Raw genomic sequence first — 18,362 nt, 5'->3', positions numbered from 1 at the left:
TATTATACAGATTAGAAAATTGAGGCTCATAAAGGTTAGATACTTGCCCATAGCCACACAGTTAATAAGTTGCTCTCCCTGGGTGTACTAGGCTTCATTGAACAGGCTTGAGATGATAATACTGTAGCATTTAGTTACATAAGCAAAGAGTAAATAAGGTAGTTATTGGCCACAGGGAGGGAAAAGAACTGGGATATGAAGATTGACAACATCCTGAATTTAAAAAAAACGTGGAAAGGATTTGAGTAGTATTTATAAAATCATGAATGTTTCTGGATGATGCCAACAACCCGGAATTACTAAATTAAGGTGGCTCCCTTGAGAAAGATGAAGTAAGGAAAGCTAAAGGAAATAACACAGCAGGAAATAAATCTTGTGGAACTCACTCTAAGTACAATGAAGATACAAATTTTGAACAAGCTTAGATAAATCCTTAGATGTTAGAGCCATAATGATGTACTATGAGTAACTTTGCAGTTTAAGGCACATGCCACGTTTTTGAGGTTGAAGTTGGAAGGCAGAAAACAACTAGACTCTCCGTGCTTGTGTCAGGGGAAGACTTGGTAGCTTGGTTTATGGGCATGACCTGGTAAGGCAGCTCTGATTTTCTTTACATTAGTGTGGGTTCATACTGTCGTTCATGATCCTCTTTCAGCAGTACCAAAATCCCAGATGTCCAGGGAACCATGAGTAACTGCTGAGAAGGTGGGAAACCCCTTATGCCCCTGCTCTGCACCCTCCCTGGATTATACCATCAACCCAGAGGAAGGGGAACAGGATAATTGCAGCACCCTATGAGGACCATTACACATACAGAATTAGGTGTAGACACACTGTTTTCAAATTCTAGGTTAAGATTTCCTGATATTCTTAATTTTATATATAAATGAGGAAGCTGGGGCTCAAGTGAAATATACCTGTTTGAGTTTCACAGTTGGAACTAGAACCTTGGTCTCCTGACATTCTTTATTTCGTTTTCTACTTTCTCAAATAGTACTTGCCTATTGTTTTAATATACACTTACATGCATCCAAAAGAGCCTTTTAAACTAATATAGACAGCCTCCTTATTTGTTAAATACAGTATAGAAGGTCCTGGACTTATGATCATTCGACAGAATTTTTTGACTTTACAACGGTGTGAAAGCGATATGCATTCAGTAGAAACTGTACTTTGAATTTTGAATGTTGCTCTTTTCCTGGGCTGGCGATCTGCAGTAGGATCCTCTCTGTGATGCTGGGCAGTGGCAGTGAGCCGTATACCTCCCAGTCAGCCATGCAATCAGGAGGGTGAATAACCGGTACCCTTACAACCATCTGTACCCAGACAGCCATTGTGTTTTTCACTTTCAGTACAGTATTCAATAAATTACATGAAATATTCAACACTTTATTATAAAATGGGCTTTGTGTTAGATGATTTTTTGCCCAACTGTGGGCTAATGTAAGTGTTCTGAGCATGTTGAAGGTAGGCTACGGTAAGCTATGATGTGCAGTAGGAGAGGTGTATTAAATGCATTTTCAACTTATGATATTTTCAGCTTATGATGGGCTTTTTTGGACATAACCCTATCATAAGTCGAGGAAGATCTATGCATTTTAAGTTTCAAGTTATGACCAGTTAAGAGCTCTCAGGATTGAGGTGAAAGGGTGAGAAGAGGGGAAAATGTGGGAAAGAGGGTAGGAGAGGTCTAGTGAGAAAAAAGAGAGGAAAAAAGCCTCACGTAGGCTTTTCTTTGTAGGCTTCCTAGCCCTGCGCCCTATACATCTCAGTATTTATTCTTGAGGGTCTGAGATTTAGTGAAAATAATCTTGCCTGGGGCCAGATAAAATAAAAGAGACTCAAATTTCAAGTGGAGGATCATGTAAAATTAAGTCCCAGGGGACAGATACGATTGCTTTTCATAAAGTTGAAGATTTTGGAAGTTTTCCTCACCATTTCTTTCCTACCGTCTTTCTCCTCTTGTACGAGATTGCTGGGGGGCCCCCTGGCCCCTCCCTACCCTTTGAGTATTATGAGCTAGGGGGACTATTTGGTACTTTCCCAAATCTGTACAGTAAGCACACAGCTTTCTGACCTTTGCAGGTTCTTTTTCATATATATAATCTTTTTCTCTGTATAGTCATATATAGAGAGAGGCTCTGTCTATGTATATGAATATATATAGTCTTATAGACTATATGTAGACTATATATACATAGTCTTTTAGAGCTCTAGAAAGATTTAGCTAATAGCTTTTTATCTCATTTGATTGATAAGATTAAATGGAATTCCAATAAGGAGAAGGTGAGCCATGTTCCAGTTAGTTAGCCCTTGCTCACTGATGAACTCTGGGTCAGTTAGCAATTCTTTTCTGAGTGAGAAATAATGCAGAGCTGGATGTTGGTATGAGGCCTCAGAATCCGTTCACCTGGTTACTTCATCCATAATTAGGTAAAAAGAGCAAATCTGTAGTTATTCTTTGAGAATTTCACTCCCTCCCTTTTTAGCCGCTTGCATTGATTCTGTACTGATGACAGAACTTCAAGTTTTGAGAATTTTTTAGCACTTTAAAGTGAGCTTAACTTCTAATGTGTCTGTTAGAGCAGTAATTGGTGACATTTGAACATTCTCAGTTACATATACCTTTAAGTTTTCTTCTACTTATTATACTTTATCTTGCAACTTATTTTTACATAACCGTACATAGAGATTCAGCTCATTATTTTCAAAGAATATCTTTCCAATTTATTTTTCTTGCTCCTTTCCTCATTCATATTGCTATTTTGTTTGCCTCTTCTCTCACCTTTTATTTTTGATACCTAGTAGCAAACATTGACTGTATTAAGAGCTAAAAAGAGAAGAGTAGCTATTGCCTTAAAATTGTTTCAGTGTTTCATCAGCTTGTCTCCAGTTGTGGTCTAGGTGAATTTTCCTTCCCTCCTGCAGTGGGAGGGGGTGGGAGACTGGCTTCTTTCTGAACTGTGGCTGAGGCTCTTCTGTGTTCTTTCCCACTGCTGCTTCCAGAGAGCCAATTCCCTTGTCTCCTGACTTGTGCTTGCCTCATTTTGCCTGATAGGAGACTGGCTGGCTTTTAGTTGCTTAGGCTTATAAGACCCGCGAATCTCCGAGTTTTTCTTTCTGAAGTCTGTTCCTGTTGCGCATCTGGGGGACAGCATACTGAGCTTCAGTGGTAGAGAGATGAGTGTCAGTGCACTGCCTCCAGGTTTGCCCTTGTACTTCTGTCGAATGAAGTCTCTCTGTTCTCACTTCCTCCTGCGTTGCCTTTGTGTGATTAGGTGGCGAGCAGTGGGTTACTTTCGTTCACCAAAGGTGCCTTCGTGTTAACGTAGCTGCATTAGCATTTTTCAGTATTTGTACATATAGGTGATATCTTTATCTTCTTAGAATCCTAAGAATTTTGATAACTGAATGGGAAAGACTACTTAAACATATACTTCCTTTAAGTCCTGGTTCTTTTTCTAGGAGTTTTGATTGAATTTGTATAAGAACAAGTCTGAGTGAGACTCATTCTAAATTTACTTTCCCCATTTTGTTCCCCAAAGCAGTCGTAAACAAAAGCATAGGTAGACCACTAAGAAAACCAGACATTCACCCAATAAACTAAAAGGGTGAAAGAATATTTTGAGAAGGCTTTTTTTTTTTAAATAATTTTATTTATTTATTTATTTTCCCCCAAAGTCCCAGTAGATAGTTGTATGTCATAGCTGCACATCCTTCTAGTTGCTGCATGTGGGACGCGGCCTCAGCATGGCCGGAGAAGCAGTGCGTCGGTGCGTACCCCGGATCCAAACCCGGGCCGCCAGCAGTGGAGCGCGTGCACTTACCCGCTAAGCCGCGGGGCCGGCCCGAGAAGGCTTTTGTTTTAAGCAGCTTATTTTACTGGATGAATTTTACGAAAAATTACATCTGTATACAATGTGTGCATAAGGTGTAACCAGATCTGGTTGGATTTGGAAAATGTGTTCATATTTCCAAAGAGAATTCGCAGATTTTCTTCTTATAACTTGTAAAGTCCTACTCTGCCTTGTTCCTAGGGACGTGGTCTTTTCTCAGGCCTGCTTTAGAAGAATTTCAGCACCTCTTCCGTAGTTCATTGTCTTATCATTTGAAGTTACCTAATTGACTAGAAAATGTTGCTTTGTGTGTTTTAGGTTTCACAATTTATGAACTATGAAAGCTTTTGAATCAGGGGTAGTAATTAATCATGAGTAGTTCTAAATCAGTAATTTGAGTTAATAAAATGACTTGTAATATGTTCTGAATTTGTAGATTAAAAAAATTGAGAAAACTACCCTAAAAGTTATTCTTAACTTCCAATGGCTAGTAGCTATTCTTTTTATTGAATAGATGTGAAAAATAAAGGTAAAGGCATGTAACTCCTATAATTTAAACTTGATTTCAGTTCCATATAATACAGTACATCTATATCAGAAAGAATTGAATTTTTAAAGAAAACCCATGTGTTACAGTTATCTCTGTGATGGCCGAGGTTATGTGATTTGAAATTTCTTGAATTAGTTTTATTCAAAATGTAATATAAAAATGCAGTGTCATGTTCTAATTTTGGTTTCTTTGATTTACAGTAAATGAACTGGAACTTATCTCTTTTACTTTAGGCTTTCAGATAAACTTCTGTGAAAAGGCACAAAGTAAGCTACAAATTTTATGATATTATGCTACTTATTTTTTTCATATCCATCTTGGTATTGGGAATGTGTCCACTATTGTTTCAACTAACCAACCATGGCAATTTTACATTAAAAGAGCTTCCATTTTTCATTCTTTTCCCAAATGCAAAAAAAATTGTGTTACATTCTTGTAAATTGTTTTTGTTTTCTCTTGAAATTGAAATAGGAGAAAGCTATAGATAGGTATTCAAATGTATATAGATATAGAAAGATATATATTAGATATTCAGGTATATATAGCTATTCAGATGTATATAGGTATAGAAAGATATACTAGATTTAGAAAGATATATACAGGTATAGAAAGATATATATAGGTATTCATGTATATACAGTTATAGAAAGATGTATGTAGGTATTTGGAGTTAACCATGATTTAAATCACAAGTTGAGGAAAGTTCACTCTTCCAGCTGTGGTGCAAAAAGTATATAACTGTACTCAGAGATCATGTGCAGATCCCGGGGCCCCACTGATGCACTGCTTGTCAAGCCCTGCTGTGGCGGCGTCCCATATAAAGTAGAGGAAGATGGGCACAGATGTTAGCCCAGGGCCAATCTTCCTCAGCAAAAAGAGAGGGAGATTGGCAACAGATGTTAGCTCAGGGCTGATCTTCCTCACACACACACACACACACACACACACACACACACACAAATTGACTTATTTTAAACCATACTTTTAATACATTTTAATTTTTTTTCTTTAAAACAAAACTTGTTTCTTCCTCTTGCCTCCTCCCAGCCCCTAGTATAGACTAGTGTTCTCCATTGGGACACTAGTCTGCATAGAATACAGCATAGATTTCTATAAAAAAACAAAATTTATAAAGCTAAAACAAATGCATTTTAAACTTAGATATCATTTGTATAAAATGCAGGTAGAAAAATTACTTTCCAGTTAACATAAAAATATCCCAAAGTATAATGTAACTAGTTTCATCTTCTGCTGATTTATTCATAGAGTGGGGAAGAATCATGACTGCTTTTTGATATATATCATTCTCCCCCCTAGCTTTATTGAGATATAACTGACATATAACATTGTGTAAGTTTAAGGTGTACAACGTGATGATTTGATACACTTATATGTTGTGAAGTGATTACTACAGTAGGGTTAGTTAACACCTCCATCACCTCACATAATTAATATTTCCTTTTTTTGGTGAGAACCTGTAAGATTTATTCTCTTAGCAACTTTCAAGTATATAATATAATATTGTTAACTATGGTCGCCATGCTTGTACGTTTCAGATCCCCTGATACGTATCATTCTTAAGTAAGTTAGTTCAAAAGAAACAAAGCTTAACCTGGAGACAACGTTTTTGTTGTTTTTAAATTTTCTGATGGAATCAAAATGCTTAATTTCCATTGGTTGAACGCTGTGACTTCTTTTGAAATGTAGTTAGCAAAAATTTATTTCTTGAATGGATCACTCATGATATAAATATATAATGAGTGGTAGAGTAGGGCAGCTAAACCCCAGGATAAAAATTTTTTAATTGGTCCATTATTATCATCCTTCACTTACCTTAAACTAAAAATAGTATATGATTTTCTGCCCTTAATGAACCTCTGTACGTGATATATATCTATATGTAATGATGGTACAACTTCTATTTTATGCTGTGTTTTAATTTTAACACGTTTACTATGAAAATTTTTAGCTTTCATTTGCATTGTAACATAAAATATTTCTATTTAATACTTAATATAATTTTTAGTTTTTAATGTATATATTGACATAAAATCTGATTTAAGAAAAATGCTGATGTTTTGAAAATTTAAAACTGCATTCACATTGTTGCTCTTTTCTCTCTCTTGGTCCTGTTGTGGACATAAAACAAGAGAAATGTATTGATCTCAAGTTTAAAATGGTGACTACAGTGTCTATAAATAGCTCTGTAGATGGATTAAAGACACCTTTAGACTATCTACATGGTCCTGTCCTTTTCCCATTGCTATGGAAATGATGGGTTTGCAGTGTTGCCTGCTTTCTTACACGTGGAAGAGTCTAACAAGGAGACGTATATAGTCCCCCTGAAATGCTCATCTTTGGTTGTCTTCACACCGTGACTGCTTTCCCACATCTCCCTTTTTAATTCTCCTCTCTTTGGGAGGCCTTCCGTTATTTTCCAGCTTCTGGGATTCAACACAGTTTTGTACATTCATTCACAAAGCACATATTGGATACCTGGGTACCATAAAGTGAGGGAGATTATTGGTACAGAAGTGAACAGGATAGGTCCCTGCCCTTAGCAGGCTCTTAGTGTAGTGGACTGGGGTTTGTCCTGCATTGACTGTAAGTGTTCCACTACTGATGCTACAGGTTGATGAGTAGCTGGACCCAGGGTGAGGTGGTGCAGGAGCAGATGTGTGCTGGGTACCTCTGTTCCTGCTGTTTTGTCATGAGAGAGAGCAAGCATGAAGGGTGCTGTGTGTCTCGTGATAGCTGCTTTCCTGGGAGGCCGTGGCTCAGAGATCCAGCAATGGGCCTGCCCTCCTTTGGAGTTAAGCAAAGCTGTCTGTGCTGGCTCAGCCCTCATTGGATGACTCAAGGAAAGGGAGCACACGTATCAGGGAGGGTTGGAGCTGGGATGTTGGAAGGGATGGCCAGCTCTAAGTTGACAGCATTTATTTTTGTATTATTGGTACCTATATTTTATGATAAGTTTTCAGTTAACTTTCAATGTTATATTAACACTTTTTTCCAAGATTGGTCCTGTGATTTTCGTGACTTAAAAATTAAAAGAGCAATTTTGTAATGTTTGCAGACAGTCTGTCTTCCAGTTTGCTCTGGAATATAGACATTAACTTTATGTTAAAAGTGGTCACTCATTTCTTTAAAAATAAAGGTCTTGAAATCACCAAGGCACTAGGGCATACTCTAGTGCCAGAATCTCCAGTTTTATTCTGAGTGTTTCAAAATTATCAGGAAAACTTACATTTAATTCATTAAAAATAATTATGTATCATACAATAATTGTAGGAGGGGAAGGGGCACTAAGCACAAAATTAGATGTTAAAAGTCCAATGTTTGAGTACCACTGCTTCAAATACTCAATTCTCCTTCACAAATCAAAAAGACTTATTGTAAAATGATTCTGATGACTAATGGAAGCTCTGAAGGATTAATTTTTTCCCATCTTTTGAATTGCACACAGTTTTTGTTTTTTATATTGCTGTATGACTATTGCAATCAGTTTATTACAACTGCCTGTTACAAGTTAGTGGAGTTTTATTGGAGATGTGTGTGTAGGTATTCACACACGCAAACAAATAGTGTGAGATTACACATTTAATTTTGGAACTAGATTTTTATAGAAATTCAGTAAAAATCCACTTTGCACCTCATGATCCTCCTTTTTATCAATTGTAGTTTGTGCATTTATTTGCTTTTTGGTTTTCTAAGTATATATATTTAAGATAATACATATTTAAGATAAGTAAATAAAGTTATAATTAAGACATCAGTATTATATGTCTTTTAACACTGTTGGAGCATTAAATTTTTCTGAAGTCTGAGTGTAAAACTACTTTAGGGAAAAATACTCTTTTCCATGTAGAGCTCCTACATTTAGAAGGTTGATTAATTCATCATTTATCATTTGGAGATAATGATTTTGTACTTGTGAAATGTGATTTATGACCAAATTTGAATTATATCTCTGGCTTTAATGAGCTGGCTTGTAAACATAGTTCTTTAGAATGTAATTTGCTTTGCTTAATAAAACTAATTTTTTTGGAGGGGGCATGAGATTTGCCTAGAAACAAAGTTTTTAGAAATGCTTTTATAAATGGCAAATTTAACTTCATGTATCAACATTCTGATTTTTTATTTGTATGAGAATTGTGACCCATTAAGGATCCTGGGGCATAGGGATTTTCCCCAGAAAATGCCTAACAGAATCCTGTGCTAATCAAAGTGATAGTAGTTATGGGTTTGGCAAATACTCTGTTGATGCTTTAGTTTTCTCACAAGGGCATTTTTAGCCTTTTTTTCTTTTTCCCCTGTACTGCTATGTATTTTCAGCCCATGGCTGTAGAGTTTTTGAGTGCTAAAGACAGGTTTGGGTAGTATTGAATTTCTGTAGCTTTGCCTCTTAGACTTTTGGTAACTTTAAAAACTTTTAGTGGCTTTTAAAAATTGTTTTACGTGGGAATGTTTGCATAGCAATGGGATCTTTATTTAGAAAATTATATGCTCCAGAGCTGGCTGTTATCCTTGAAGTCACTAATAGAAATTAGATTACAGATAGTGATTGCTTTTGGTAACACTGCACATAGAATATTTGGAGAAAAAGTGGAGGTATCCTAATGACAGATTCTCATTGTTTTGTGACACTATCCTTTTTAAATAAGTATCCCTAATTGTTTTTAAATTGGTAATAGTAAAAAGGAAACAATAAAGAAAAGGAAGGATGTTTTGTGAATCTTTCCAGAAATTTGAGGAAGTCGTTAGTAAGTTTACTGACCTGATAAGAAGTGTTTGTAAAAGATGGTGTTTTGCTCAAGAGAGTATTTGACTTTATGGGAGGTGGAGTGTAGAAAACCAGGGGAGGTAAGGAGTGGAGGGAGGGTCAAACTGTCCTGCATTTAAAACTAAGAACTTAGAAAATTCAGCTGATTAGATTTCTAATTTCCCATTTCATGTAGTAAAAGTCTATACCCAATAACTAAAATTTTATCATTTGGAATTTATTAAACTCAACTAAGTTTTTCAGCAATCCTAAGAAACAAAATGACCACGTTTGCTGCTATTGGAGGTTAACAAGTTCTATTTAAATTTATATAGATGCCGAAGTTAGTTGAAAGATGAGACTTTTGTAGGATTTGCCATAAGCCCTACTTGCATCTAGTGTAGTCATCACTATCTTTGTGGACCACGATAAACTGCCAATGGAAAGTCCATCAGCTTGGAAACAGCTTTTATACTAAAGCCTGTGAATTGTAGTAGTGGTGTAGGCAGAGTCAAGGTTCACGAATTCTGTATACCTTGTACCACTCCAAGGGGAAGATTGCCTAATTATCTCTGATCTTGGAAGTGGTGGGAACATTAATTCCTCCTGAAAAATGGTTTTTGTTGCTAGAAGAAGTAAGGTTTCGAATAGCTATTACACGTTAAAAATCATTTAGAGAAGCTTAATGTCTGATATTTTTGAACGAGAACAAAATTAGTGATTCTCCCACATTGCAAAAAGTTTCCCTTCATCTGCCAGTTGAACTTTACTACTAGCGGTGAAGGGACATTTGACAGAACTTTTGTAGTTGAACAGATACAGGGCAGAAAGGATGTGGAAAGTTTCCAGAGAGTATTCCCAACCAAACCTCCAGTTACTCAAAGTGGTTTTCAATTTACTTATCAGTTTAGGGTAATGGTTTTCAAACAAGGTGTAGTAAATACTTGAATTCTCACTACATGGTATTATGAGTGCTTTCAAAATTCAGACACAAGTGTCTAGATGAAAAGATGTAATAGAAGAAATTTGCAACTCCCATGTTGGTGTTCATCCTCTCATTAGGTAGAATTAAGTGAACATTAATCAGAAATGAAAATCAAGTGTATCCAAGCATATTCCCTCCCTTTTAGAGAACCCCTTATAAGGTTAAATAAACAGAGGCACAAATGTAACATTTAACAAATATATGTACACCACTAATGGTAACACTGTGGTCTTTAAAGATGAGTTAAATCTAGAGCCTACTCTGAAGAAGATTATGTTCTTTGAGAGATTGAACATGTAGAGAGAGACTATGCTGTAGAAACAATGATAGATAACTCTTATTTACTGTGTGCTCAACCTGTTCTAAGCACTATATATATAGATATATATTTAAGTACTTTACTCCTTTAATTCTTACAGCAGCCTTATGAAGTAGGTATAATAATTATTATAGATGAGGCAACAGAAGCACAGAAAGGTTAAGTAAATTTTCCAAGGTAAGACAGCTGATGAGTGGCAGAACTGTGTGATCTTGGTCTAGTCACAGATTACATGCTAAAAACCATAGTGTTTTATTGATTCTTGAAAGAAAGCAGTGTGGGTGCTTATAGGAATGATTTTCTTTTTCTTTTTTTCTTTTTTTGTGAGGAAGATCAGCCCTGAGCTAACATCCATGCCAATCCTTCTGTTTTTTTTGCTGAGGAAGACTGGCCCTGAGCTAACATCCGTGTCCATCTTCCTCCACTTTATGTGGGATGCTGCCACAGCATGGCCTGACAATGGTGCATCAGTACGCATCCGGGATCCAAACCTGGGCCGCCAGCAGCGGAGCGTGCGCACTTAACCTCTATGCCATGGGGCTGGCACCAAGGAATGATTTTCTAAACCAAACCTTTTGAGGGGTCTTCTCTTGTAAATGGTCATGAGATCTGGACTTACCATTTATGTAATTTCTGATTTTCCTGCTCCAGCGAGTTTCATAGTGTTGTCTAATAAGCCTGACTGAACATTAACTGGAAAGATTCTTTCTTGTGGTTCTGAAGCTAGGGACATAGGAGATCTACCACTAGGGAAAAAATGTTTAGTGAAAAAACAAAAGTTATTCTGGCCCAGACAGATGCAGAGAATGAATTGCTTTGGGATTCTCAAAGGCCTTGCGTGTCTGGGGAACAGCTGACCAAGATGAGTAGGTCAGGAGACTTGGGAGTCAATGAATGAGGTGGCATAGCCATGCACTGCGTGAGGACAGATTTGTATACAGGGTGTCTTAACAACGAGTTGATGCTTTGAGCAAAAGATTTATGTCCCTCTCACTTTCTTTTAGTTAGAGGTGGAAGAAAGAACATTATTTAATTTTGAAAAACTTTTAATGATAGCAGTTTTCAAATATATACAAAAATAGAATAGTGTATAATAAAGCCCCATGTACCCATTACATAGCATCAACAGTTATCAGCATATAATTATTTCATTTGTTCCTCCTCCTTCCACCTATCTCTACTTAAATATCTTAAAGCTAATTCTGATTATCATTATTTCATCCACATATAGGTCAGTCACATGCCTTCTAAGTGATAAGGACTCTTAAAATACATAACCTCAGTGTTATTATCATGCAGAGTAACATTATCATTTTGTTAAATAAACAAAACAATATTATCAGATAGCCACTCAGTGTCCAGATTTCCTCAAATGCCTTACGAATGCTTCATTTACAGTTGATTTGTTTGAGATTTCAACAAGGTTCACACATGTATTGTGTTTGGTTGATATGTCCCATAAGTTTCTTTGAATCTTTAATAGTTCCCTTTTCTCTCCTTTTTTTCTTGCCATTTATCCATTGAAAACATTGGGTCATGTATTTTGTAGCATTTGGCACATTTTGGATTTGGCTGATTACATCCTTTTAGTAATTAGTGTTTCACATGTTCTGCTTTGCCCTGTATTTCCTGTTAATTGGTGGTTAGATATAGAGGCTTGATCACACAGAGATTCACATTTTTGGCAAGAACACTTCATAGGTGGTGCGGGGTGTTTCTTGTTGCATCACATCAGGAGGGGTATGATTTCTGGTTGTAGCTCTTGTTGAGATTGATCAGTGGGTTTAGATGCTGTCAGTGTGATTCATATAGGATAAAGTTCCCCTTCAGTCTTTCATGTGGTGGTTTTGGCCACCATCAATGATTTTTGTCTAAATTATTTCTTTAGGGACTGGTTAACTCGTGTTTCCAAACTTTTTTAGGTTCTCCAAATAGTAGCTGTAGTCAGCCAAAAAACAAAGTTTGTGTTTGGGGCGTACCATCGAATGCAAATTAGAGAGTTAAGCATTAGTCATCTCTGACTTGACTGCATCGGCGTTGATGGATATGCAAGTATGTGTATATATGCACGCACATATACACAAACATTTATTGTGCTTTTCTGTACTTTGAGAGAATTAAAAATGGACATCTATCTATGCTTCATACCCTGAAATATGAGTTGACCTATTCATTAATCAGGGTTCTTTGTAACTTCGTAGAATCTCTTAATCTCTGAAGATAATCAAAAACCATGTCAAATTATAATTCTTGACATTTTTTGGTGAAGTTGAAAAACTGATGAGTATGTGAGACCAGTTCTGCCAAATTAAGATGAATCCCAAACCAGAGTCCAGCTTTGTTTGTTAATTTATATGCAGTTTTTGGGCATTGCCTTCTCAGTACTTGGGAACCAGAATTAGCCATTGAAAGGCCATTTGGTGAGAATGGAAGTAAATAAGAGTTCTCATCAGGATGTGAGAAACCTGGTGAACTACCTGTATTGCAGTTGGCAGTGACCTTTTCAGTGACCTGTAATTCTTGTCCCACAGGTGCCATTATTCACCCCTCAGTAGTAACAGTTTCTCAACCAGCTTTCCTTTTGTGCTGTTCCTGTTCAGTCACCTGTCTTGTAACTAAATTATTAAAGTCTCTCCTTCATGATGTTCTAAAACTGATTTATCTTACACAATTTGTAAATAACAAATTAGAGAAATTTCAGTGAGGATCCTTACATATACTGTATTCAGGAAGTAGATAGGATGCTACATGTCCTCTCTGAGTGCCATTTACTCTCTTGATTAATCTTACTTTATTCTAACCTTTTGAAAACCTCAGTTTGTAGAATACATTTGTGGACAACAAACAGTGCTTAATTGTGTCCACTAAGAAATGGAAGTGTTACATCTTAATGTTTTTTAAATTGGAAGGTATTATTCAGTGGGATCCAAAGAAGCTGTTCAGAAGGGGAGTATATTAGTGCCATAGTTATTGCTTATACATATACTTATAATATTAGCTTTGTGTAGAAGATGCTTATTACTTTTCCACCTCTATTACTTGCTTTGGTAGTAACACAGTTGGATTTGAATTTAAAATTGGATAAATTATTACTTAAAATGTCTTTAAAAGGATACATAGTGTAATTCAGCACCGAAATGGAAAAAATCAGTTGAGTATACAAAAGTTGTCACGTCATGCAACTCAAGGCAGTTAAAAATGTCACATATCTTTTTGTGTGTGTGAAGCAGATCGTCCCTGAGCCAACATCCATGCTAGTCCACCTCCATTTGCATGCAGGATGCCACCACAGTGTGGCTTGACGAGCAGTGTGTAGGTCCGTGCCTGGGATCTGAACCTGTGAAGCCTGGGCCGCTGAAGCATAGCGTGCGAACTCAACCACTATGCCACTGGGCCGGACCCTCAGATATCTTTTTTTAAAGCCAAAAGATGGCTGACTGATTCATGTGTCAGGAAGTTCTGTCAGGAGCATTTCTCTAGTTAAAGCTTCTAGCTAACTTTTTCAGAGAACCTACTTAACTTCTAGTTATACATATTTTGATTAATGAGAAAAAAATGAAGAGCAACAAATTAGATCTATCAGGAGATACAGATAAAATCCCCAAGTGAGATATCTGAAACTATTTTGTCCTAAAGGTGTTAAATTAAAAACTTGAGCTTGAATTATTCATTTATTCAAGAAGTATTTGAGTTCCTGTGATATGCCAGGTGCTGTTATGAAAAGCACTGAGTCACTGGAGTGCTCTATGTAATTTCCAGTGGTCAAAAGTCATCCAGATGAATGTTTAGGTTCTGACTGTGAAGAATGCTTATGTTCAAATGTTGACTGTGTTCCTGAAGAAGAAAGGGGTTCTTAGATAGATAAATGGAGTATGCTGTTGATGACTAGTCAAAAATTGTATAGTGTGATTTTTTTTCCCCTCCTCTGCAGTTATTAAATATTGCTAATCTATTGATGGTGTTTTAGAATCAGGGAAGTCGCCTTTTTTTTTTTTTTTGTGAGGAAGATCAGTCCTGAGCTAACATCCATGCCAATCCTCCTCTTTTTGCTGAGGAAAACTGGCCCTGGGCTAACATCCATGCCCATCTTCCTCCACTTTATGTGGGACGCTGCCACAGCATGGCCTGACGATGGTGCATTAGTGCAAGCCCGGGATTCGAACCCAGGCCGCCAGCAGTGGAGCACCGCACTTAACCAATACGCCCCAGGGCCGGCCTCGGGGAAGTCATCTTTGAAGTAAAGCTTTACTTCTGCTTTAGGTAGAGTAAGCTAACGGGAAAACGCTTGTATTCCACTGCCTCACAGAAGTAAGTAGCTCACCTGTTTGAGTGTAGGTTGTCTCCAACCATCAATACAAATGGTCAGTAAAATTTAGCCTTATTGTCATTTAAAGATGCCATTTAGTGGTAAAAGGTTACCTGAAGGCTTTCCAAAGTATCTTAATTGAATTAAAATATATGGAAAATTATGTATATAAACACAATTGATTCCCTCTTTTGTCTTTCTGGATTCCTAAGGACATGGTGAAAAGCAGGGTTATTACAGGTGAAGTTTTTATGGTGGTGTGGGTTTTTTGCTTTGGGGATAAGCTAATTGGGCAAAATAGGGTAAGGGAGTCAAGTGTTCCCTGGAGCCTGGAGTAAATAGTTAACTGTGATCCATTGTGGAGCCAAATAGAAAGGAAAAGAAGTAAATAAGACCCCCTGTCTGATTTTCCTGAGCTAGTATAATGTGGTCATGTGTGTGCATTCTTTGCTCTAAGAAGACCTGCGTGAAATCAGGAGTCTGCCAAGGTATTTGAAGGACTTTTGGCTTGATAATCCTTGATAATGTTTTACCATACCAATTTATAAATCAACTGTTGGTATATGATAGAGAAAAAATATATTCATAAACTGTATCTTCCCACTTTATCTCTAATTGGATTGGAATGTATTTCACCTCTTTTTAGGCTTGCTTATAGATTTGGATAGCATAAAACATCATTACAGGTATTAATGGAAATAAGAAAAGATTTATTTCTTGAAACTGACTTTTGTTGCCTTTAGGAAATCTTAATATTCCTCACTTTTCAGTGTTTCAAATTTTGACACTGAGGTGTTTTCTGACACCAGGCAATTCTCCAATTCTCTGACACCAACTGGGTGTCCAACAATTCGCTTCAATTCTGAGGCTATCTACTGGAGTTAGCGTCACATCTCCCAAGTTGAAGGGTTCAGCCCCACAAGACTGCCCCCACTTTAGATCCAGCTGCAGATGGGGTGCCCAGGCTACCCACACTTCTGCTTGACAGACTACAAATTAGAGAGTTCCCTTGACACCCTCCCCCACTCCAGTTTCAATTATTTGCTAGAATGGCTCACAGAACACAAAAAAATACTTTGCGTACATTTACCAGTTTATTCAAAAAGATGGAACTCAGGAACAGCCAAATGGAAGAGATGCACAGGGCATGGTATGGAGAGAGAGACTGTGCAGGGCTTCCATGCCTTCTCTGGGTACATCATCCTCCTGGCACTTTGATGTATTTACCAACCAAGAAGCTCCCCAAACTCATTGTTAGGGGTTTTTATGGAGGCTTTGTCATGTAGGCATGATTGATTAGATCATTGGCCATTGGTGATTGAATTCAACGTCCAGCCCCTCTCCCTTCCATGGAGGTTAAGTGGGGCTGGAAGTTGTAACCCTCTAATCAGTTGATTGGGTTTTCTGGAGACCAGCTCCCATCCTGAAGTTATGTAGGTTGTCCTCGTCGTCGTGCCCCCTCCAACCTCATTAGCATAAACTCATATGGTTGAAAGGGGCTTGTTATGAGTAACAAAAGACACTTCTCTATCACTTAGGTAATGCCAAGCGTTGTAGGAGCTCTGTGCCAGGAACCTGGGACAAATACCAAATATATTTTTTATTATACCACAGACACTGTCTGTAGCAAAATTACCTTGCACACAATAGACCCATAGCTTTGAATCTGTAAGGTTTCAGAGCTATGGAGGGCTGATCTACAGTTACCTGGAAAGAAGAGTGGGTACCTAATATCATTTTGGCCAGTGGGTGGTTTATTTTTTGTAGTAAAGAAGGATCAACATGACCTATCCCTTAGGACCAAAAGAGTTCCTTTGCTATAATGCTAAATTGCATGTATTTTGCAACTTTCTTTATCCTAATCTACTTGCTAATGAAGTTCATATAGAATTGAGTCTGGAAGAGATTAGTAATATGTAATTACTTATATATTTATTTACATATTACATACATATCATTACATATATAATAATTTATGACTGGTGGGAATCCTGACTGGTGTTTTGGGCAGATAAAGGAAGAAATTAATGTTTGACAAAAATTTGGCTTTGTTGTGTGGTTAATAATATTATTCTAAGTAAAGTCTTCAAGAAGGAGAAGTCAGATCTGGTTGTTTGAGTAGCTCCTCAGTTTGGGTGCTGCTTTGAATACATTACCTGCAGCCGAAATATAGATCTCTTATCCCTGTGGCCTGAAGCAACTCACTAGAGCGCTAAGTCATTGGCCTTTAGCCAAGAACAGACTTGTTTTTCCTTCATTGTGTGGTACAGATGTTCTTTTCTTCACATCATGGCACATAGAAAAAAGGTTTGACACACTGATTGAGAAAATACTGATGGTATAGTTAGAAAATATAGTTCATGTGCTTATATCCTTTATGGGTGGGGGAAGGTTAAAATGGCAATGATAGGATGTTGTGAGGTTTACCAAGAAGGAAAAATAAACATGACCTAAGACCAGTGGGCACTTTGGTTCCTTGCTAGAGTCCAAGGAAGCTGTTCTGAGAATATATGCTGTGTGCTGTGTGCCTCTGCCTCGACAGGGAGGTCAACTGTAAGCCGCTGCGTGGGCTCTGGGGTATTGATGAAAACCGGAACAAGCCTTGTGACTTTCCGTGACACAGTTTTCATAAGTATGTGTATTATGTGCTTTGTCCCACTAGAAAGATGGCTATCAAGAAGTTTAAGTCAGTTATGTGGATTGTTTTCCAGAAATCCTAGTATCTTGTTATTGGTGCGACTTTAACTTAAAACTTTGGGGAGCTGATGAGGAGCTTAATTAGAATGGTGAGGGGTCTGATTGGGAGGCAGATGTCACCGTATGGCCTACACATCACAGAAGATGGGATCACTTTGACCATTCTGCATAGAAAGTTTTGTTGGAATTGGTTAACACCAGTTTTTTGTCTCACTTGTCTCCATGGGGCCCCTATTGATATGTTCACAAATTTGGGGCTTAAGAACATCAATGCCCTGTGGATTTGGCCAAGTTTTAGGCATTACATGGATTTAAAGTGTTCTGAGCACCTGGACAAGGTGTTGAGTACCTTTACCAACTTCCTGGGCTATAATCATTCCCCCTTCCCAGCTAGAGCTCTCAGCACCAGGTATAGCAATAGTGCTTCTGTGTGAATGGATTTAGTGCAAATGTGTAGCAGGTTAGGCCTTTCTTATTAAGGATTGTGAAGGATGCTGGGGACACATGAAGAACTCAGAGAATTAGCACATGCTTCCTCCTCTTGCCTAAACTGGGGGTGGAGATGTGTGACAGTAATGGCTGACACCTTTTGGGTATCCATTTGGAACCTTCTCAAGGTGGGTGTGTACCTGGAATTCTAGGTCTTTTAGATTCCCATGGAGGCTGTGCTTGGAGAATCAGTGAAGCATGGAATTGTGGGGGGGATTGTGTTGGATAAGCTTTTCCTATTTTGCTTGAGATTAAGTTATTGTTAAATGTAGCTGATACATATACCTTGAAAAACCTTAAAAGATATCATTTGTGAAATATTCCGAGATTATAGGGGTATGGAAATGTCCAGGTTGTATTAGCGGTATGTGAAAGTGCCTATATTTGTATTTTTTAAGGCCATGTTTTTACTTGTTCT

General features: G+C 37.5%; 1 protein-coding gene across 3 annotated transcripts in view; it reads left to right on the top strand.

The window, feature by feature from the left end:
• Positions 1-18,362, top strand: part of MAP2K4 (mitogen-activated protein kinase kinase 4) — a 128,255-nt gene that overhangs the window by 6,752 nt on the left and 103,141 nt on the right. For 2 of the 3 annotated variants that reach the window (XM_058559690.1, XM_058559694.1), the window contains exon 2: positions 4,620-4,652. The exons of the other annotated variant lie outside the window; for it this stretch is intronic. In XM_058559690.1, coding sequence (XP_058415673.1) covers positions 4,620-4,652 — 33 coding nt within the window. The remainder of the gene's footprint in view (positions 1-4,619; positions 4,653-18,362) is intronic. 3 annotated transcript variants of the gene reach the window in all.

The sequence above is a fragment of the Diceros bicornis genome, chromosome 18 (genome assembly GCF_020826845.1).
Source record: "Diceros bicornis minor isolate mBicDic1 chromosome 18, mDicBic1.mat.cur, whole genome shotgun sequence".
Lineage (NCBI taxonomy): Eukaryota > Metazoa > Chordata > Mammalia > Perissodactyla > Rhinocerotidae > Diceros > Diceros bicornis.
The sequence above is the reverse complement of the archived record's forward strand: the minus strand, read 5'-3'. Positions and strand labels throughout refer to the sequence as shown.